This window comes from Henckelia pumila, chromosome 4, assembly GCF_033568475.1.
Source record: "Henckelia pumila isolate YLH828 chromosome 4, ASM3356847v2, whole genome shotgun sequence".
Classification (NCBI taxonomy): Eukaryota; Viridiplantae; Streptophyta; class Magnoliopsida; order Lamiales; family Gesneriaceae; genus Henckelia; species Henckelia pumila.
This window is the reverse complement of record NC_133123.1, coordinates 5887800-5910259: the sequence shown is the minus strand read 5'-3', so window position 1 is coordinate 5910259 and position 22460 is coordinate 5887800. Positions and strand designations below refer to the sequence as shown.

At 33.4% G+C, this 22460-nt stretch overlaps 2 protein-coding genes across 11 annotated transcripts; both read left to right on the top strand.

The window, feature by feature from the left end:
• The first annotated feature begins 10595 nt into the window (after positions 1–10595).
• LOC140860023 (protein MEI2-like 2) lies at positions 10596–17551 on the top strand. 10 transcript variants are annotated; one of them, XM_073262763.1, is made up of 15 exons: positions 10679–10739; positions 10833–10878; positions 11074–11102; positions 12185–12224; positions 12356–12493; positions 12579–13045; positions 13501–13659; positions 13751–13867; positions 13969–14120; positions 14978–15069; positions 15168–16101; positions 16186–16270; positions 16348–16416; positions 16543–16722; positions 16910–17550. In XM_073262763.1, exons 4-15 carry the CDS (start codon positions 12197–12199, stop codon positions 17015–17017), a joined length of 2529 nt encoding a protein of 842 aa, XP_073118864.1. In that variant the 5' UTR covers positions 10679–10739; positions 10833–10878; positions 11074–11102; positions 12185–12196; the 3' UTR covers positions 17018–17550. The 10 variants fall into 10 exon arrangements, with proteins under 10 accessions (XP_073118863.1, XP_073118862.1, XP_073118864.1 ...); XM_073262762.1 differs by lacking the exons at positions 10679–10739; positions 10833–10878 and adding an exon at positions 10596–10661 and having other exon boundaries at positions 16910–17549; XM_073262761.1 differs by having other exon boundaries at positions 10672–10996; positions 16910–17549.
• Positions 17552–19797: 2246 nt separating this feature from the next.
• On the top strand, positions 19798–21683 carry LOC140866953 (glycerol-3-phosphate acyltransferase 1). The gene is made up of 2 exons (XM_073272016.1): positions 19798–20599; positions 20757–21683. Exons 1-2 carry the CDS (start codon positions 19844–19846, stop codon positions 21642–21644), a joined length of 1644 nt encoding a protein of 547 aa, XP_073128117.1. The 5' UTR covers positions 19798–19843; the 3' UTR covers positions 21645–21683.
• Positions 21684–22460: the final 777 nt, after the last annotated feature.

Below are 22460 nucleotides of genomic sequence, written 5' to 3'. Positions count from 1 at the left end.
CAGAAATCCTGGGCTGCTATATGGTGAAACTCCTTCTTTGATTAGACCAAGGTCCAAATATTCCTTGATAATCATTCGCATATCCCTTTGATCTGTTAAGTTCATCGGGATAGACTTATATCTGACGAATTCATACTCTTTGTCTTTCTTTAGAGTAAGACTGACTTTGAGTTCATTTCTATCCCACCATGCCAAAGGATGTTCGTTATAACTTTCTTTGAGCCTCTTTTTGACATCTTCAAGGGATACCTTATTTTCTAACTCTATATCTCTGTGATGTAGAGTTACCTTGAGAAGCTCCATATCCTCTATTTGGAGTTCTTGTTCTGTTGTTATTTTCAACATGGTTTATCCAAACTTTATTGAATCTTTCATTTTTGGGTGAAAAATTTGTCTTTTATCACCACGCTGGCTGCGAAATATTATCAGCAATTGTCGATAAAAAGCAACCTTGAGTATTTGAACGATAATTTTATGATCACAAATTGTAGTGAACATAAACCTTCTTGACTCATTGTCTTGTGTGTACTTCTTAAACATTTGTAAGAAGTTATTTTCCAACAGGATATCAGCTCATGTATCATGGAAATAGATTGGTGGTGTCTTTACCTTGTACAAAGGTGTCTGACCTGCTCCTCCCATAAGGATATCTGCTTGTTTTATTCCTTTACAAAGAATTAAAATTCTTCTAGAGAAATCTCGTCCAGCAATTTTTGGTAATTCTTCTTCACATTCTTCAGGGAAGACTCCTCTTTTGCTGTACAAATTCCTGCTCCCGAATCAATATAAGCTGCAAAGTATTCAGTCTTATATTGTTCATACAACATCCCTATCGGAATGTATATGGAGAATGCACTTGTTGTCATTTTTTAAAGGGATTACTAAATGGCCCTGCCATTTTTAACAGCATGTGTTGTAACTCAGTAATCCGATTAAGACTATTCGCCTTTAGTCTTCCTAAGGCTTCAGAAGGTAGAGTATGGTTACTCCTTTCTACCTCTTCAATGCGTTCTAGTAAATCATGTTCATGACTTACTAATTTCAACAATTGCTTCTTTCTCTGTTTGTAAACAGAGTTTTCGAATCTGATTAAGGGATTGTCCTTTATCCAATTCTCTTGGTTTTCCATTTCGTAGAATTCTTATTAAATCCTCCAAGTCTTTTCTTTTGCCATGAACTTTATTCCTTTTTCAAGGCGTTTCCATGGTTTATGGTCCTCCAGAAACTCTAGGCCAAGAATGAGCTGATCCACTTCTTTTCCTGGAATTCCACAGATTTGAACTTTCAATTCTCTAATATTTATCAATCCTTGGTAAGTTCCTTTTTCCTGTTGTTCCAAATAGTAAATCGAGTTACAATGGAACTAGTTTCGATGATTTGTAATTTCGAATACTATTTTTACTTATTTCCATCCTTCTGGAGATCTAAGTTTTCCTATTATAGAAAACTATTTTTCTTCTGGTGGAATTTCTTGAATAAGAGATTTGTTCCATCTCCTACTTGTCATTCGGTTTCCTTGGAAAGATAACCTTCGAGGTTCTATTTTAAGGTCTCTGTATAGAACTGGTCTGTCTTGAATTTAAATGTCTGTTTCCTGAATTAAAGAAAACTCGATTCTTTCTGGGTATATCGCATGAGCAACTTTCCCAAAGATCTCTGGAATTTCAATGAACTCATTTTTAATAAATAATTCAGAATGGTGAGTATTAGAAAGAACATATGCAATTTGATATGTAATAGAATATGACCTATTACCTTCCTTCATTCGTCTTTTTTCCTTGAAGTTTTGATATGTAATAGAATATGGCCTATTCTTGGATAAATAACTCCTACAATTTTTCCTGCACAAAGATTTCTTGAGATAGTACCCAGGACAGCATCTTGAATATTCCCCATTCTTTTATCGCATACTACGATATATATAGGTGAATCTATTCCTTCTTTAAAAGTTGCTTTAATCATTATTTGGATTGCTCCAATATGAATCCAAGACATCGTCATTGCTACCTCACTTTTCAACTTTTGCAATTCCTCTCTTACTTCTTCAAAATGAATTAACTGCATCTCTATTTGATTACTTGTTAACTCCATGGGGATTGTCATTTCCCTTCTGGATACTTTGTAAATCAAATTATGTCTTCTTTGTCTAAGTCCTAGGTTGCCTAAGACTCTTTCTACTTGTCCTGCCAAAAATCCCTAGTACTTTTGTAACGTTGGATTTTTTTTCATAATGCTTTGGACCATATTATGAGATATCGTGGTTTGGCTAAAGAATCCAGCCAAACTTTCATGTGTTTCCTGCCGAAACACTTCTTCTTTATTCTGATTCTGATTTTGATTCATCATCAGAATCTTCTTGACTAAACAATATCTCTTCTTCGTATATGCTTTCATCTGAGGGGATATCCTCAAATTGATATACTTGGACTAGATCTTGAAAGGAGACCGCATCATCCATATCTGGTGTTGCTTCAAAGAGTTTAACTCTTTTTTTCTCGTTTTCTGGACAATTTGTAGATATATGTCCTCTTGCTCCACATGTCCAGCAGTTGCAATCCTTCAAACTTTCACTTGCTCTTGTATGAGTTATTCTGAAAGTTCTTCTTGATGGTGTTCTTCCCCTGCTTTGTGATGAGCTTGTTACTGGGGATGTTCTTGTAGGTCCACTTCTTCTTCCTGATCTATAAGATCTGGCCTTTTGTTTGGACCAAAATGTTCTTGGTTTCCAAGAACTTCTCATTCTTTTATTATAGAGATTATTTCTGAATTTCTTCCTTTTAAATCCATGTGATCTGTTTTCAATGATCGTTGGAAGATTATTTTCTCTACAACATAAAGGTGTACGTTTATCTATACCCCTTATTTTCTTGTAGTTCTTCTGTAACGCTGTCATATGGCACCATTCTGCCAATTTTCCTTTCAAAAAGGACGCGTGTCTTGCCAATGTATCAAGATGATCTGGAACGTATTCTTTAATCAACATTTCTCTCCAGGAACATGGCATTTTTGCGAAAAATAGCTGAATAGCTACATTTTTCTCGACTCCTGAATTTCATCTGTATTTGGTGAATAACATAATGTATTCATCAACTAAACAGATATCATGTAACTCGAGGCTATACAGAGCTTGAGTATATCTTCTCTTTTTCTCTGTATCTTGATTATTGAAATAGTCTACCCCTATGAATTGTACTTTTAAATAGGGTGACCATTCTTTCTCCAATCTCGCAGAGGGATTCTCCTGCTAATATTGATTCCTTCGTATCTGGCATAGTCATCTCCCATGCAATCTTGACAGATCCCATTAGACTCATTTCTAGAAGTTTAATGAATCCTTATTTATTGAGATCTAATGTCCCTGCTGCAATTTCTATAGCTGACGTCCAATCATCTATAAGATCTTCTCTGTTTTTGAAGTCCAAAACATCAAGGTTTAACATAATCCCGTAAGGATGTATTGGATCTAAAACAGTTTTTCCGTAAGGAGTTTGATGGAGTGGGATTTTACTCCTTCTTGATCTGGTTCCTGCTGGATGTGAATTTTCTCCAACCTGGAACTCACTACGTGGTTCTTCTGTTTTAACCACATATCTTGGGGGATTCCCTATGGGTTGTTCACCCTCAGGAGAATTCATTTTTAGATCTACTACTTTGAGATTCGCAAAAGAATCCGCAAGATCTTGTAGATCCTCGAGATTTAATCTTTCTAAAGTAGTCATCAGATAGTGTTTTTTTTCTGATACTGCTTTTATAAGATTAATCATCCTTTCATCATCAGTTAAAGTTTTTGAACCATTTTGGTTTTACCTTTCTGATTTAACAACGGTTCAGTACCAAACGAAAGTGGTAACCTTCCTCCTGTATTTCCTTTTCTAGAACCAGAAGTGTGTTCTAGATTTATGATTTTATTTTGAAGATCCTTTAGAGTTCCAAGAATTTCTTCTTGTTTCTTAAGAATTTCTTCAATTTTCCGAGGTATTTCATACAGCTGATTGCTGTAATATTGTACCGTCTTTTGAATTTCTCTAAGATCTCCGGAGAGTTTAGAGGAATCTGGGGTAATCTCTAAAAATTTAGAGTTAGAGATCATCTTTCTTACTCCCTTCAAAATTAAGAGCATTAATCACAACCTGTTGTAAGTAATCTATTATGAGTAGATTAACTTGTTTATAAGATTTTATATGAATAAAATTCTCTTGATTCAAACCTTCGTTTGAAGTCATCTTTTGTAGAAAATCTTCTCCACAACAAAGAAAAGTATGAATTAACGAATAATATAAAGTCTGAATAATTAACCTAAAGCTCTGATACCAATTTTGCGGATGATTCAAGTACCATAATTGAGCACAAAAATAGCATAAATGAAGTACATAAATGCATAAATTGGGTACAAGAATTAAACATTGGATTTGAACAAGTTTGGTGGTCCTAGGGAGTTTTAAGAAAGAATTTTTATTGTAGAAATTTATAAAAAAGTTAGGTTTGAGTTTAGAAATTTATTCACAATTCACTCTACAATTAACTCTTGTTTGCCGTGTAGAGTAAATTAAAGAAAGTGTGACAAATATGAGACAAAACAAGATTTATATTATCTCATATTAGTGAAGAAATAAACTAATCACATAAGCCACCTAGTTATTCTTTATTTGATTAGATTTATTAATTGGTGGGATTTTGAATTAATCATCCTACTAAGCCTCCAATTTGATTATACTATAGTTAACCAACATTATACGTTCGAATTACCAACTACATATTTATGATCAATGTTTTAAAAAGCGCTAGACGATAGGTGGGCGGCGACCTATCGCTTAGCGCTTAGCCGCCTATACGGTTTTTTTTAACCTAAAAAATTAAAATCTTAGAATATTTATTAGTTTTATTATGAAAAATAATTTTTATGTCTTATGTTTTTCCAGTTTTTTGTATAAAATTATTTTAAAATTTTAATAATATAGTAAAATATATACTAATATAGTCAATACTCAATAGTTGGGGAGACAGTAAGGTTGAAGATTGAAGACAAGTTCACGGTGGCTTTTCTTTGTTTTTTTCCATTTTTTTTTTTGGTTTTGTTTCTTCTCTCTTAATTATGAGTTTGTGGTCCTTTCTCTTCTTTTTAAGTTTGTTTTTTTATTTTAAAAAATTAAAAGTTTTATTTATTATTATTAATGGTTAAACCGCCTAGGCGACAGGTGCCCAGGCTGCCTAGGTGGCCAGTTAATCGAGTGACGCCAAGAGGCGTCGCCCAGCCACTAATCGAGGTGGCATGCCGCCGCCCACCGCCTAGGCGGAGATTTTTAAAACACTGTTTATGGTTCAATTTTTTTTTTTTTTTATCATTTGAAAAGTGTCGTTTCATACACGACATTATAAGATTTTATACAATTTGTATACCCAGAACATATTCGAGAAGTGAAGACATGATAACCCATAAACCTATTTTGCACAAATAAAATCTATCTATCTATATTTTTAATTTCTTAAAATCAAAATAATATACTTTTAATATATAATATATAATTTAAAAGGTTGTAATAAAACAATGAGTTGTCATACTCTATAATTTCCAGACACCTCATTTCGATACTCTTGAGCTTGGCCACAATTTCAATTACCATTTGAAATCAGGGTGGTATTAAATGGACCTCGTTGTCCACACAATTCTTGCCCACAGGAGCAGCAAACCTGTTAGAGACGAGATGCTATGAATCATGGTATTTACAGTTTGGTTGTCCCCTATGATACAAATAGTTTTTTTTTTGGTCCCGTTTTACACTTAAATAATATTTGTTATTAATTTCGATATCACAAAAATATTGTAAAACGATCCACGGATCAATTTTGCGAGACGGATCCTTTATTTTGGTCTCTCATGAAAAAATACTATAATTTTTTTATGTCAAAAATAGTATTTTTTTTTTATAAATATGAGTTGGGTTGACCTATCTTACGGATAAAATCGGTAATTTCCGTAAATATCTCCAATTTCCTTCAATTTTCTCTCCAACATTTTCATGCTTTAACATATAATCTATAATAGTTACATCCTAATAAAATACTTATTTATCTTTACACGTGAAATTAATATAATACTAGATAAGTTTCATGTATATATGTAAAGCAAAATCTAGGAAAAAGAACCACCAAAAGGTCAAATGTCACTCTCGACTTTACTTTTCATAGTGAAATATATGAATAAATAATTGAAACGATGATAAAAAAGATTAGGTTTATTACGAGATGGTATCACTGTTCTATCCATGAAATGGGTTAATTTTGTCTATATTTATAATAAAAAACAATATTTTTTCATGTATATTCCAAATAAAAAACATGTCTCATAAAATTGACCAATATAGTAGTATCACGTGTGTTTTGTGATAAAAATTAATTAAAAAACTCATTTGTTTCACGGAAAAATGGGATTCTAAGGTAGTGTTTGATAGAACTTTTAAAAAAAAACTTTTCAACTCTTCGTTAATAAAATTTTGAAATTTTGTGAAATCTTGTTTAAAAAAAGCTAAGAATTGCTTTTCATAAACTCAGTCAAACACTGCCTAAATTAGATTAAAAAGTCGTTGGAGTTGAAGTGTTCGCGAAAAGCAAATCACCCACTCAACATAAAAGTAAATATTCTGTGGAAGCTGATTGTATATGGTAATCGGTGTCTGATTTAATATTTTATTATTTTATTATTATACAAATTTTGTCAATTTCATCGGAAAGATATATGTGATGATTTTGTTTTTTTAAAAAAGTGATGATACTTTAATTTTATTAAAAAATAAACTCATATGAAATCTTATAACTGATCAGTTTTAAAAAAATTAACATCGATTTGACCTTAAAAATGTTAATATTTATGTATTACTTTTCATTGTATGTATAGATCAAGTTGAAGATCCGTATAATAAAATTAACTCTTGAGACGATCTGATACAATTAATAAAAAATATGTTGAAACTTGATGGTTGATGCACATGACAATCAATTATTGGTGTCGCACGGAATGTTGCAGAAAAATGTTCTATAAGATTATTTTAACTTGTATTGAAAAAAGAAGGGGAACAAAATGCATTTTTTAAAAAACATTATTGTTATTTAAGAAATACACACAATATCTTATTTTAATTTTTCTGTTTTTGGGAAAAATATTTTGACAAAATGTTGTCAATGTTATGTAGATTTCTTGAGGGGATAACTTTTAATGTGCTTGTCAAACAACGTGAGATCTTGTTTGCTTAATATTTTCGAATTGATATTTACTTGAATAAAAAATTACAGTAAGATATTTCAAAAAATTTTATATGTATGAAATTTAGAGTACAAATCCTTTTAGCACCTCAAACTGGGCCGGTTGTATAAAGTTCATTGGTCGATAGATATATCAATAGGCCCAATTATAAGCTACGTACTTTTTCGAGCCTCTTAAGGCCGAATAATCTCATGGCCCATGTGTAAACGGAGTCCTAAGACTCGTACCAATGGGCTAGTGGACTTTCAAAGTTACTATTTATGGAATAACTTTTTAAAATAACACATCATGAGTCCGTTGCTATAATTTTTCATCTTATTTGTTTATTATAAGCAAAACGTTACTAGTTAAGGCTTTTAGCCAATATTAAAAATTTTCACGTAATGAATGAAGTTGTGAGTATTTTGTGAATATTGATGCCGATTGATTATCATTTTTATGGATCTTTTGTACCATGGACGGACCCAGGATTTTGGCGTAGGGGGCTAATTTTATATGAAAAAATATGAATAAAAATCATAGGATCAATATACATATTAGATATATGTTAGTATTTTATTATTCATATATCTTTCAACTTGTTTATGATTTTAAAAACAATTTTGAACATCAATCATGCTAGTAATGACACAAAATTTTAATATATCAATATCCTTATAAATATTTTCTATATTCAATAGTGAATGTATTTCAATAATTAAATTATATTTTATAAAAAAATTCATGAAAATTTGATGGGTTAATGAATCAAAAAAATTTCTCTTTAAAATAAGTTGAATAATTGTTTTATATTTTATAAAGTATAAATTTTTGAATTTAATAATGTACATGATTATAGATTTACTTTGTATTTATGATGTTATTTTCTACTCAATAGCATATCATGTTCAATATATTGAATGTTCAATGAAATAGTTTATATATACACAAAATTTAGAAGCCTAGATAACTTGAAATAAAACTCATATATATCAATAAATTAAAAAATCCAATTAACTACAAATAATAATTAATATATATAATTAACTCAATATATATAGTACTCGTGATTTTTATTTTATGTATGCTTTTTATATGTAAGTTTTGAAGTTTTAGTGATTGAGAAAAATAAATAGGGTACATTTGTACAAATAGATTTTTGACAACCATACTAAAAAATATTTCTCGATTTTTTTTTAACAAAATTTTCAAACGCTACCTAAGTCCACTACTTTGCCTCATATATCCATCTTTATATACTCTTTGTAAAAATATCGCATTCCCATTTTTTCAAGCAAAACATGCCAAGGAATAAGCCAATATCATCCACTCCAAATTAATGCAAGCTCCTTTCTTCTAAAAGTTGACAACGATACATGTCACCGTGTTATTGTCTTGAGCAAACTCAATCTCATACATATGCACACAAACAAAAGGAACTAAACATATAATATGAAAAGAATATAAATTAATTTTAGAAAACACATAATTTTGACACATATGGCCCAAATCCATCCTACATTTTCTCTCAAACAGTGATGGTTTTGATTTATTTTTATTATTTTTTCACTTTCCTTATCACTTATCACATGTATTAAACAATATAAACAAAACTTTTGTGAAATCATTTCACATGTTAATTCCATGAGATGAATTTTTGTTTCGACTTGACTTATAAATAAATATAACTCGTCCATAATCTGAGTAATCATTGAGATATAAAAAACATGTGTTTATTATAAAATGTATTTAAAAAATCAAATAAATAAAAATACCATAATGTACGTGGATTGTATCGAAAAAAATACTACTATCATGGCTATGTATCGGGTCTATTTATTTTAGATATAACTTATGGAGTGTTTGCAATTTGTAAAAATAAGTAATTATAAAATTGCTATTAACAAGTATGTGAAAAAATATTAATAATTACTTATTTTTAGTAATTATAAACACTTCGATTGATATGATAAGATATTGATTATTAATTAGGTATCCATCACAAGATTAAATATTTTACTTTATGTAATTGAAATTCAAATTTGATGGCGTGGGTTGTACAATTTTTGTACTGCAATTGCCGCATAGTTTTATCAATATCCATATGAACTGGCCAACTGCCATACAATCTGCCGGGTGGCATTTCCTGTAATTTACGGAAAATTGAGCCTTATTTATTTATTTATTTATTTTATATCCGTATAAATATAATTATAAATATAAACTGTATTAAATAAGACACCTGAACAATGAATTTTGTACGGTCAACGGACCTCAAACCAAATTTAATTGCAGCCAAATATAGCAACTAATAGAAAAATAATCAAAACACCAAAGGTTTGTTTGGATGCATTATTAGGAAGAGGAGGAGAGAGGCACATTAACGATCGCAATTTTTATCTCTTCAAGTTCTTATGTGAATAAAAAACACACACACGTATATCTAAACAGATGAAGGATTTTATAATAATCATAAAAAACACATGGAAAGACCTTTAAAAATTAAATCACCAATTAATTTAGATGACGTACTTATATATAATTATTTTTAAAGTTGGAGTTGTTATAATTTGGTTTTGAACCGCAGATTTTATCTCAATTTATGCGAAATTAGACGAGTTGGGACTAGCTGACCCGTAACCGATCATTAAGCGGAGCGGGCCGCGGATCGACAGTCATTTTAATGGGTTGAAAAATTGCCAACAAACTCACCTAATTTTCTATACAGGTTGGATCAACCAGACAAACTTCGCCCATTTTAATATGTCTATTAGCAGTATCAACTAGATATATAATTTTGGTGAATTTGTTTTTTTGTCATGTCATAATATTTATCATTATTTTAAAAATAACATCTTCCTATGTAATTTAAATAATGCCTCATATTAACTAACTTCAAATTAAGTTGGTGAAATTTTATTTAAAACTACACTTATTTCTTCATTATAACTTTATTGTTTAAATTTTTTTATCGTCCTGAAATAATTTTTTTTAAATTATTCAATCTTATATTTATCTACATTTATAAATTTAATATTATATTTATCTAATTTCAAAAACCTTTAGATGGTTGCATCAATTTTAATAAAAACATAGAAAAATTATTATTTTTAAAATGACAAAAATAATATTCAGATAATTATTTACGCGTACATAAAGACATTAGTTTTAATTTATCAAATATGTGTTTTTTTTAGAATACCATAGATGTCAGCCAAACATAAGTTAATTTTCTAAATTATCATATTTGGGAGAGCTCTGTTCTTAGACAGAGTGCCAAACAGCGCCTTACGGGTATGGGAAATTAATAAGAAGCACCAATGTAAAAGCAACTAAGCAAGGATATTTCGTATCTGCAATTAACAAAAGATTGAATTTTTTTTGAAACAATTTAATCTAAAGAATAATCAATTCAATTTTCTTGGTAAGTAAAATCAATCATCCATCTCTTTTCCCTCCAATCATTCTCCACTGTGTTGTTCCCTTTGGACCATTTTGCTTCGTGGGTTTCTCTCTTCCCTAGAAAATCGTACCCTTTTTCCATCTCTGTGGGATTTTATTTTTTATTTTTTAGCTCTCTCCGTCTCTTTTGCAGACATTTTACTGGGTATTATGCAGGGGAGGAGTGAGAGTACAAGAGAGTAACTTGTTTGCTTCTACGATACTGTTTTTGATTTGATTTGTTCGATTTTTGCGGGCTTGTAAATTTGTGGTTTACTCTCCAGTGGCCTCCCTTTTAATCAAGCCTTTGATTTTTTGGTTTGATAAATAATAAAAAATTATTTTTGTTCTTTGCGTCTCTTTCTTTCTCTATCTTACATCTTCTTTTTTGGCAGTTATCAGTCTTCTTCATCTTGCTCATGAGGTACTCTTTCCCCCTTCTTTCTTTCTATATCTCTGTTGTTTTGGGATTTTTATGCTCGATTTTGACTGTTTAATTGAGGTTGGTCTCGTTTTTATTCTATTTTCCTTTGCTTGTATTATGCTTAACTGGGTATTCAAAGGTAATGGTTTCTATTGAAAACATCCAATTCAGATATTTTGTAGGTAAAGTTACGATTTTTATATGGTGTGCACTGTGCAGTACCTAAATTATGAAATCTTCTCGGTGGTTTGTGTTTTTTTTTGGACATGCCTTGTTCCAATTGAAGTTCACGGATAGTGGTCGTTTATGTGATTTGGAAAATATGTTCTTGTTGATTTTTTCCTTCTTGAAGCCTGGGCGTAGTTTGACCAAAAGGGGTTTGTATTTTTCTTTAAACGGGTTGATCTATATGTATCCTTTGTATTTCACCGATTACGGGTGGAGTTTTCACATGAATAACGCTCTCACTTCGATTCTTATATTCTGAGTTTAGAACATAAAAACTCGTTATAAATGCCTCCTTTTGTAGTTGTCCCTTATTTATTGTCCTTTTTTTTTTTCTCACTCAGAATTTTTTTTATTTCATCCATCAAGTGGTTTTATGGTCCAAGCTTTGTTCATTTGTAATTCTGATACAGCTTTTGCTATTTGTACCCTGCTTTGGTATAGAAGGTCAAAATCTTGTTTTCGACTTACAATGTGTTTGTGTGGTTTTGAGCTTGTTTTCTGTAATTGCTATCTTCGAAACGGTAAAATTAGTGAAACTATCTGTTTGCTGTTCCTAAACTTGGTCTAGGCTCTTATCTTTGTTATTTTATAATTAACAAACCCATATTTATTTATCGTTCATCTTTGGTTACACTTGATTGGATAGCTGTAATTGATTGTGGTTGCTGCTCGTGATACTACTGTATGTAGGTAGCACTTCCCCCAATCAACATTTTGTTTTATCCTTGTGTCAATTAGGCATTTTTGAGAAACCTAATCTCGAAGGCTGAAATGCTGACATTCAGTTTGTTATGGCTTTGCCAGCTCAGAGCGATTATGACGATTTGGTTCCTTTTAATGTTTTGTTTCTGCAGGAAGTGATTCCAATGGAGAAACAGTTGAAAAATGTTTCTGGTTAGTTTAGCCCTGTCGTCCTCATCAAAGTGTTATCAATCATTTGTTCACAACAGATGTTAACGTATGATATCAAGGAATTCGTTCTTGTTTACCATGATGTCTTGATTATTGCATATTGGTGTATGTAGGTCATAAACTTCCATTCTCACCGTCATCTTCAAAAGAGAAAAATCCATGGAGACTTCCTAGCGGGACTGATGTATATCATACATCTAGTGATGCTAGCTTGTTTTCTACCTCGTTACCTGTCATACGACATGAGACATGTGAGCATTTGCAATTGAATGATTGATTATAATGTTTTTACTTTTTTTTGCTTTAGACAATTTCTTAGAATGCTTCCTTTATCAGTTAAATTTAGCGAATCCGGACAAACTGGCCTACCAAATGATGATGATTTTCCTAGCCTTAGTAAATTTCGTATGGGAGATGAAGATAGGGATCCACTCGAAGACCTCGAACCAAGTGCAATAGGAAGCGGTCTTCCAGGTGATGAAGATGAACTTTTCGCCGGTCTCATGGATGATTTCGATCTTACTGGGTTGCCGACTCAACTCGAGGATTTGGATGATGACTTCTTTGAAAGTGGAGGGGGTCTGGAAATAGAATCTGAAAGCCATGAGAGTTTAGTCAATGGTATATCACGGTTATCTACATCTGATGTTACCAGTGGAGCCAGTGCTGCTCATTATGGTTTGGCTAATGGCGCAGGAACTGTAAGTGGTGAGCATCCATACGGAGAGCACCCTTCAAGAACTTTATTTGTTCGGAATATCAACAGTAACGTGGAGGACTCTGAACTTAAGTCTCTCTTTGAGGTATTGCTAAATAAATATAATCCTGTTTCTTTGGTTCGCTGTCCACATAGTTTAGTTGTCTCTCACCTTTTGATTGTTTTGCTTGCAAAAAGAGAACGAAAACTCATTGAATTGTATGAATTTGTATGGTGCAATGATTGTTCACACTGACTAGAGCAGCAGCCGTGCCAATTGACTAGTAAATTTCTGTTCAAGCTTGACACATCGACTCAAGTTGCTTTGTCTTCGCTCAAAAGAATTACCTGTTAACTAACATCGCTTTAATTTGAACAAAAAACATGATTAGATTCCTTAAACTGTGAGAAAATTCTTTATTTTGCCTCTCAAAGGATTGTGCATTTGATGGAAGTGTAAATTATCAATATTATTTAGGTATTACTTATTTTCAGGACTAGGGTAAAAATACTGAACTTTTTCCACTTTACCTTTCTCACTATTCCTCCCCCTCTCAATAGCATTTTGGAGATATCAGAACTCTCTATACTGCGTGCAAGCACAGGGGATTTGTGATGATATCTTACTATGATATCAGAGCTGCTCGAACTGCAATGCGTTCATTACAGAACAAGCCCCTGAGACGAAGAAAACTCGATATTCATTTTTCAATTCCAAAGGTGCAAACCAAGATATAATTCATATCATAATTAATTGAATTGTCTTTGAATTGAATATTTTTTCTTATCCTTTGTTTCTTGGTTTATGCAGGATAACCCATCAGAAAAGGATGTGAACCAAGGGACTCTGGTTGTTTTCAATTTGGATGCATCTGTGTCCAATGATGATCTTCGCCAAATATTTGGAGCTTATGGGGAAATTAAGGAGGTAATGTTTCACTGTTGTGCCAATTTGTCACCGTTCTTCTCCAGGAGTTTCTTTGCATTGATAGCTAAATTGCTATTTTTATTGTGATGTATTGACCTCAGATAAGGGAAACACCACACAAACGGCACCACAAGTTTATCGAGTTTTATGACGTAAGAGATGCGGATGCAGCTCTTAAGGCTTTAAATAGAATTGACATTGCTGGGAAGCGCATAAAACTTGAACCTAGCCGACCTGGTGGAGCTCGTAGAAGGTACATTATTTCGTTATCAATCCTTAGATGCTGATTTTCTCCTTTTATTGTGCAACCCTGATCTATGCCATTTGTGTTTGAGATTTATTGAATTTCTGGTGAATTTTAAACTTTTGAATATCTATCTATGTTGTTGACACAGTGATATGTTAAAGTAAGAATGGCAGAATCTCAATCTAACTTCGACTGCTACATGGTTAATGTGAAATTTGACTTCTTGTCTTCTTTAGTTGCTGTTCTTAAGTTAGACCCTGTAGCATGTGCATATTTACAAATAACGCGCGGTGCGTGTAGAAACCTAGGTTTCTGATACTTTATGAACTCATTCATCGTGGTTAAGAAAAATAGTGGTTCGGATTTTGAGGTTACCACACCATTAAATTAATTAGATTAAATATTGATTACTTGTATTACAAAATGTTATGGATATTTTTAAAGTTTAAATAAAAGCACGTTTTTAATTTGATTTATATTTGTCAAATAGATTAAATTATTTTGAATTAGGATTTTGGCTAAACGAAAAAATTCGAAACAGGTATTGAACTTAATTTCTGCAAGTCAAATAATTTAGAGTACTTAAGTTGGCTACGATTTTGGCCTCAGTTCTGTTTTTTTATTTTTTAAGAAAAAAATTTCTTATTATAATTCCTGGAAACGGGAATAGAACCTTTAGGTTCTTCATATGGTTTGTGATTTCAAAACAAAACTGAAAAAGGGTTCATATTGTAGGTTCTAGTTTTAGTTTCGGTCCACAGTTTTAATTGAACTGTTGTCAAATCTTCCGTCGAAACTCATTGGTGTAGGAAACAAATTTCAAGTATAGTTATAACAACAATGGTTGTTCTTTCTCTATGCAGCTTAATTCAGCAGCTGAGTCTAGAGCCGGATCAAGATGAAGCCCTAGGTTTCCTGCATCATGTCGGTTCGCCCATAGCCAACTCTCCTCCAGGCATGTTGATGGGCGATTTATGTATCTAAAACCATTTCTTGTTTCTGGGATCATTCCTGCATAATTTGGAACTTTAACTGGTGACATTTTATTTGTAGGTAGCTGGCAAAATTTTGGCAGCCCAGTTGAGCACAATTCATTCCATGCATATAGTCCGACTATGTCTAATTTGGTAAGTCTTAGTCCTGGGGGAAGCAATCACTTGCCTGGGTTGGCCTCTATTCTTCCCACCCATGACTCGAACTCTCCGAAGATGGCCCCTATAGGTAAAGATCCCAGAAGGGTTAGCCAAGTAATTACTAAATCTGAGACAGCACAAGGAGCTGCATATCAGCATCCTTACTCTGTTTATGATCCCAAGTTAAGTTCGAGTTGTGATCCTGTCTCACCATTTGGTGATTCCAAGCTTTCGAGTGATGGAACGCTTTCTGGTCCTCAATTTCTCTGGGGAAGTCCTACTATCACCTCAGAAAAATTAAATTCTTCACCCTGGTCATCATCATTGAAAGGACGTCCATTCCCATTGAGCAAGCAAGGAATTGGTTTTCCACATACTAGTCCACATGGCTCGTTTGCTGGTTCAGGTCATCATGTGGGATCTGCTCCATCTGGTATTCAACTAGACAGGCATTTTGGATTTTTCCCAGAATCGCCAGAACCATCCTATATAAACCAAGCAGCAGCTTTTGGAGTAAAAAATTATGGTCTCAACCATGGTATTCATGCAGTGCATCTTGGTTCTCCTGGGGCTGCGAGCAGAGGAATTTCTTTTGCGGGAAACTTTACGGAAAGTGGTTCTCCTAGCTCCCGAATGATTCCACTGTCGAGAAACGGTCCTTTGTATTTTGAGAATGGCTCTTTTGGTGGCATGGGAACGATAATTAACGACGGACTGTTTGACCGGGCTCGGAATAGAAGGGCTGAGAGTGGTACCCATACGGAAAATAAAAGGCAGTATCAACTTGATTTGGAAAAGATCGTGAATGGTGAAGATAGCAGGACCACTTTGATGATTAAAAACATCCCAAACAAGTAAAACTCAATCATTTTCTTTGTGTGGGTTTCTTATTTTCAATTGCTGATTTTTATTTATCTTTCTTCTTTACATCTCTGAAGATACACGTCGAAGATGCTGCTTGCAGCCATCGATGAAACCCACAAGGGTACATATGATTTTCTCTATTTACCGATCGATTTTAAGGTAACTTCGCATTTGGTTGTATCCATATATATTTTTGTTTCACTGTTGGTGATCAATGTGTATTTGTTTTGGTCCAGAATAAGTGCAATGTGGGGTATGCCTTCATAAATATGGTGTCTCCTTCACACATTGTGACTTTCTATCAGGTTTGTGCACCAAAATTTTTTATGGAATCAGGAATTCTAGATATCTAATATACTTTCAAGCAATATTTCTCTATAACATATTGATCTTTCAATTGACAAATCAATTGATCATGCACATCTTGCTAGGTGTTTAATGGGAAGAAATGGGAAAAGTTCAATAGTGAAAAGGTTGCTTCCTTGGCATATGCAAGAATCCAAGGAAAGGCAGGTCTTGTCTCGCACTTCCAGAATTCGAGTTTAATGAATGAAGACAAACGCTGTCGACCAATTATTTTCCAGTCGGAGGGCCAAGGGACTGGTTACCTGGTACATTAATGTTTTTTTTGGAGCTATTTAATTTTGGTTTATTGGCACATAAGAATTTTCCAGTTCTAGCTACGAGCTAAACAACTTTCCTTGTATATTTCCTCCACTCACCATAATTACTGGTTTTGCAGTACAAACTTGTAAGAAATTTGTGTAATTAATTCCATTCTTTTTCATGGATACTTAGGAATCTTTTCCATCTGGCAACTTGAATGTTTTTATACGTCAGCCAGATGGATCTTATGCTGGAGACTCCCTCGACAGCCCAAAGGACGATTCAGATGAGAAGCTGTAGCACCTTAAATCTGTTGGTGAAGTTGTAGATTCTCAATAATCATTGGTGGAACATTATTAATTTTTTGTATAGAAATTCTCGCGTACATAAAAATGTCAACGTCTTGTGATGGATATGGATTTTCGTTCCCCCTTGGTTGGGGGTATTCGACGAGGCAGTGGCAGTGGCAGTGGAACTTCAACATGTGTCATAGCAGCAAGTGATATTTAACAAAGGGAGAGGAACAAGGCGAGGCGGATTCTTGCCCAGTTTTTCGGTTTATTCTATTGTGATGCCCTCGGTTCTGGTAAGTGTACAGTAGTTTATAGAGCTGATTTGAGTGTCGGAGAGCTGTAAGGATTTTCTGGGCAATGTACAGTTGGAGACTCGTCTTGTTTTTCTGTGTTCTTGTCCTATCTGAACCAAGAGTTTATGACATCAAATTAATACCTTTGTGGCTTCAGAACATATGATTTACTTACTGTTGTATAAAAAAATCTCGTCATTTTTAGAAATACTTAAATAAGTACATTGGGCACACCCACGTTCAAGTGTGTAAGTACGTATGATAGATTTGTGTTGTACTAAAATTAGTTGCAGTTCAAGATTTCGTTTAAGAAATTTAGTAAATGGTAATGTTAACATAAAATATTATTATGTTATTAGGGTTTCATGAATGCCAAAATCTTATTGTAGATTGTAGCTTGGTACTTGGTATATATAAAATATATTTTTTGAGTGGAAGTATATATAATATATTATGCTCAAAATGTATATATAATATATTTCATAAGAATTGAAATGCTTGAATGGCAAAAAGCCAAAAACACCAAAGTATATCAACAATATCAAATTGATGTCACATCAAGCCCGTGAAGACTACTTCAAACTCTAAACATGTTGCAAATGAAATTATTGTGACATGATAAAATACAAATGAGACCAACAAACGCCAAATGGATGCATCGACTACAAAAAGCAATATACAACATTCGAGTCTTCAATTAGGATCAACAGAAACTCAAAATTTTGAGAAAGTTGTGTATATTAATTGACATAGCACGATATGTTAAAAATCCGAACTTTAGAAGAAATGTAACAAAAATTGTATATACAATATTTAATTAAAAGAATTGTTTGAGATACATATGTACTACCAAAAGGACACATATTAGGTGTGGTTGGACTATTCAAACTTACAGAGTTGCATGCAAAATTCATGCAAGAATGAATTATAAGATAATCCACATCAAATGATTAAATCCTCACCAGACTTTTTAACGAGAATTGCATGAGCTTGGATTCAAAGAAGATTTCAAACCGTATATACGTTAGAATTGAATTACTCAAAAGATGCCTTCAAATTTGAAATTTTCATTATGATGATGTGATATATATGTTGGCATGCATTTTTTCCGATTATTCTAACCACTAATTAATCGGATCAAATCAATAATATTGCATTGGTAAATAGCAAACTAATTAATTGTTTAAATTCTTGGTGAAATTAAAATTTCATTGGAATTATAATTAACAACTCCCTAATTGTCTCTTCCTTGTAATAATTGATTTGTAGGTTGCTTGTTTCAAATTTTAAATGTAAGTTCACACACATGATGATAAACCTTTTTCTCTCTTAAACTAGGTAATTAATGTAAATAACGTGCAAATTATTATAAATAATTTTTTTTAAATATATCAGTATTGGAAGTCGTCCTAAATGCAACATCGGAAGTTGTCCTATATGTTTTGAGAATATTGAATTCAATTTATTCATAACACACACACACACACACACACACACACACACACACACACATATATATATAATATACAATTTTTTTAGTTCAGTTCATTCATGAAATTAAGTCTACAATTTTATATCATCGTTTAATGAAACAGACAATTTGGTGTTAAAGATTTTTTAAGCACAAAAAAAAAGGTCAACTATATACGCACAGTTGGTGGGATTCTTAATTAATTTCGGCAGTGATTTCATCTCTCTGTCAATTTTCCCCTCATTAAAAAATACAAGTAAAAAGGTCAAAATTGATCAGAAATAAATTTTAGAGTTTCAGTTGAAACAACATTGATTGCCCTCTCTGAACTTTATCTCAAGAATGGTGATAGAAACAGGAGGTCCCAAGCCCACAATCCAACGCGCATTGTAAAATCAAAACACCTATCTTTATTATAAAACACACACATATTCAGATAACATTTTACATTTTTTTTTAATATTCATTTGGCAGTGAACAACACATAACCTACCAATTATTACAATATACTATAAAGAAATATATAGATTTAAAACTCTACATTTTTAAAGTTTTTGTCCACATGACATATGCTTTTACAACATAAAACGTAACATAAACACATAATGTTTGAAGAAATTTCTTCGAAAAATGCATGTACCACACGTAGTGCAATTTCTCAGAAAACGTAATAATAATTTTAAAATGACAATAATTGGTATTTCAGTCATGACAATTAATGCAATACGCGAACAAAATTTTTTTGGTGATACTACATGTACACTGAGAGTTACACGTTGAGTTACACATTGTACTTGAAATTACATAAATATTCTTAATGTATTTTGGAAAGATTTTTTCTAATTCAAGTGAAGAAATAATTTTATAATTTCATGTGTAGCATGTAACTCAATATGTAACTCAATGTGTACACGTAGCATTTCCCAAATTTGTTATGGTCAACCTTCCCCACTCCCTCCCTCTCACTATAAATACCACTGATATATGTCCCTTATTTCTTCACCGCCATATATACTGCTTTTCTCCTTCTTTCAGAATCCATATAACTTTTTTCTTCGGACACTTTCAAATGAAAACATCACCGCTAAAAACAATGGAGTTCCCAATGGTGCTCCTCAGATTGGCAGACTGGTTCTTGTACCAGTTTTTGGCCAACTCTTGCTACCGAGCTGTAATGAAAGTCAAGAACCATGGTTTCTTGCTGAAAAACCCATTCACCACGAAAATTTCTCACCAATTCCCTTTGTATCCGAGTGTAACCAAATGCAATCTGCATGGAAGAAAGGCGCAAACCGTTGTTTGTGATATCCACGGAGGATTGCTAAGGAACCAATCCTTCTTTCCTTACCTTATGCTTGTTGCATTTGAAGGTGGCAGCATTTTCAGAGCTCTGTTGCTTCTCTTATCATGTCCTTTTCTTTGTGTTTTGAACCATGAGCTGAAAATGAGGATGATGATATTCATTACTTTTTGTGGGCTCAAGTGTAAAGACATGGAAAGTGTTTCGAGAGCTGTTCTGCCTAAGTTTTATCTTGAGAATCTGAATCTTCATGCCTATGAGGTGTTGGATTCAGCAGGAGCTAAAATGGTGTTCACGAGTGTGCCGAGAGTGATGGTGGAAGTGTTTCTTAAGGAATATCTAAGTGTTGATTCTGTTGTAGGGACCGAGTTGCATACTCTAGGAAAGTTTTTCACTGGTTTGGTATCTGATGCTGGGTTGCTTGTAAAGTATAAGGCTCTTAAAGAATTCTTAGGTGATAAAAGGCCAGATCTTGGTATTGGAACTTCAAGCTTTGATGACCACTTATTTATCTCCCTATGCAAGGTATGCATGAAGCCTTTAGTTTAGACTTTTTGTGTAAATTATTTATCCAAGAAAATTATATGTTGATGATCATGTGATCTTTTTTCAATTTCCCCTAATTTGCTTAATTTTTTTATCTTGTTCTGTGGGACTGAATGATTTGCCAAACTTTTGACAGGAAGCATACGTGATCAACAAAGAAGACACCAAATGCAATCCAAGTTCAGTGATGCCAAGAAACAAATATCCAAAGCCTCTGGTTTTTCATGACGGCCGGCTAGCTTTCTTGCCCACTCCCTCTGCAACTCTCTCCATGTTCATGTGGCTTCCTGTCGGGATTGTACTTTCGATCTTCAGAATTTTTGTTGGAGTCTGTTTTCCTTTCAAACTGGCCATTTTCTTAGGCTCTTTAAGCGGAATCAACCTGAGAGTGAAGGGATCGGCCCCAAACATCTCACCAAATGGCAAAGGAGTACTCTATGTTTGCACTCACAGAACCCTTCTTGATCCTGTTTTTCTTAGCATTTCACTTGGTAAATCCTTAACTGCTGTAACTTACAGCCTCAGCAAAATGTCCGAAATCTTGGCTCCGATAAAAACAGTTAGGCTAACGAGAGACCGAAAACAAGACGGTGAAACTATGCAGAAATTGTTGAAAGAAGGTCACTTGGTTGTATGCCCGGAAGGAACTACATGCAGGGAGCCGTATCTGCTGAGATTCAGCTCTTTGTTTGCGGAATTGGCGGACGATATAGTTCCTGTCGCGATGAACACGAGCGTGACCATGTTTTATGGGACAACAGCGAGAGGTTTCAAGTGTTTGGACCCCATATTTTTTATGATGAATCCTAGACCAAGCTACAGTGTTGAAATTCTGGGAAAGTTGGCCAAGGAGCTGACTTGTGCCGGTGGGAAAACTTGCTGCGAAGTGGCTAATTATATACAGAAAGAGTTGAGCAATGTGTTGGGGTTTGAATGCACTACACTTACAAGAAGAGACAAGTATTTGATGCTAGCAGGGAATGAAGGGGTCGTCCAGGATAAAATAACGAAAACTTTCTTGTGATTTTCTTTTACATTATATATATTTATTTATCTTAGCGAATTACCGGTATTATTATTATTTTTTTTTGTGTTAAATATATATACCACCTCTTTTTCTCATGTTTAATTGTGGGTATAAAATTCCCCTTTTCTTGTGTGTAATTTCATGGACAAGGTGCATGATGTTATATATTAAGCTGATCACTTGTACTATTAATTTCAGCGCCTTTAATTCAGTGATATATTATCTATCAAACTATGAAAAGATTACATTTTTATCAGAGAATTTGCATTCGTCATTAGTAAATTTATTGTTTAATTGAGTCCACTAATAAGTATTTTTTTCCCCGATTTTAATATATTTTTCATCTAAATACTCCACCTATCACTTTATCACTAGAAATGTTGATGCGACGATGTCACCTAACCTTAGCATCGAATCAAAAATTGTGAAAACGAATATAGTTTATCTATATATCCTTGTTATTTATGTGAATTCATAAATGGATAGATGTGTTTATGAATAGATGTGGCAGAGTTGTCAAAATGAGTTAGGTTCGTCGGGTTGGCTCGCCCCGCCATACAAAATTTATGGGTTTGGTTGATAATTTTTCAATCCGCCTAAAAAGTGGGCCGTCCCGCACCGCACCGCCCCGCCCCGCCTAATGGTGGGTTGCGGGTTGGCCCGCTAAAACCCGTCAATTTAAACGTGAACCCGCCAGGTTAGCCCGTCGCGCCACCTAAATAGGTGGGTTGGGTTGGGTTGGTGTTTTCTCAACCCGCCTAAAAGGTGGGCCGGCCCGCCCCAACCCGCCTTACGATGGTTGTGGGTCGACCC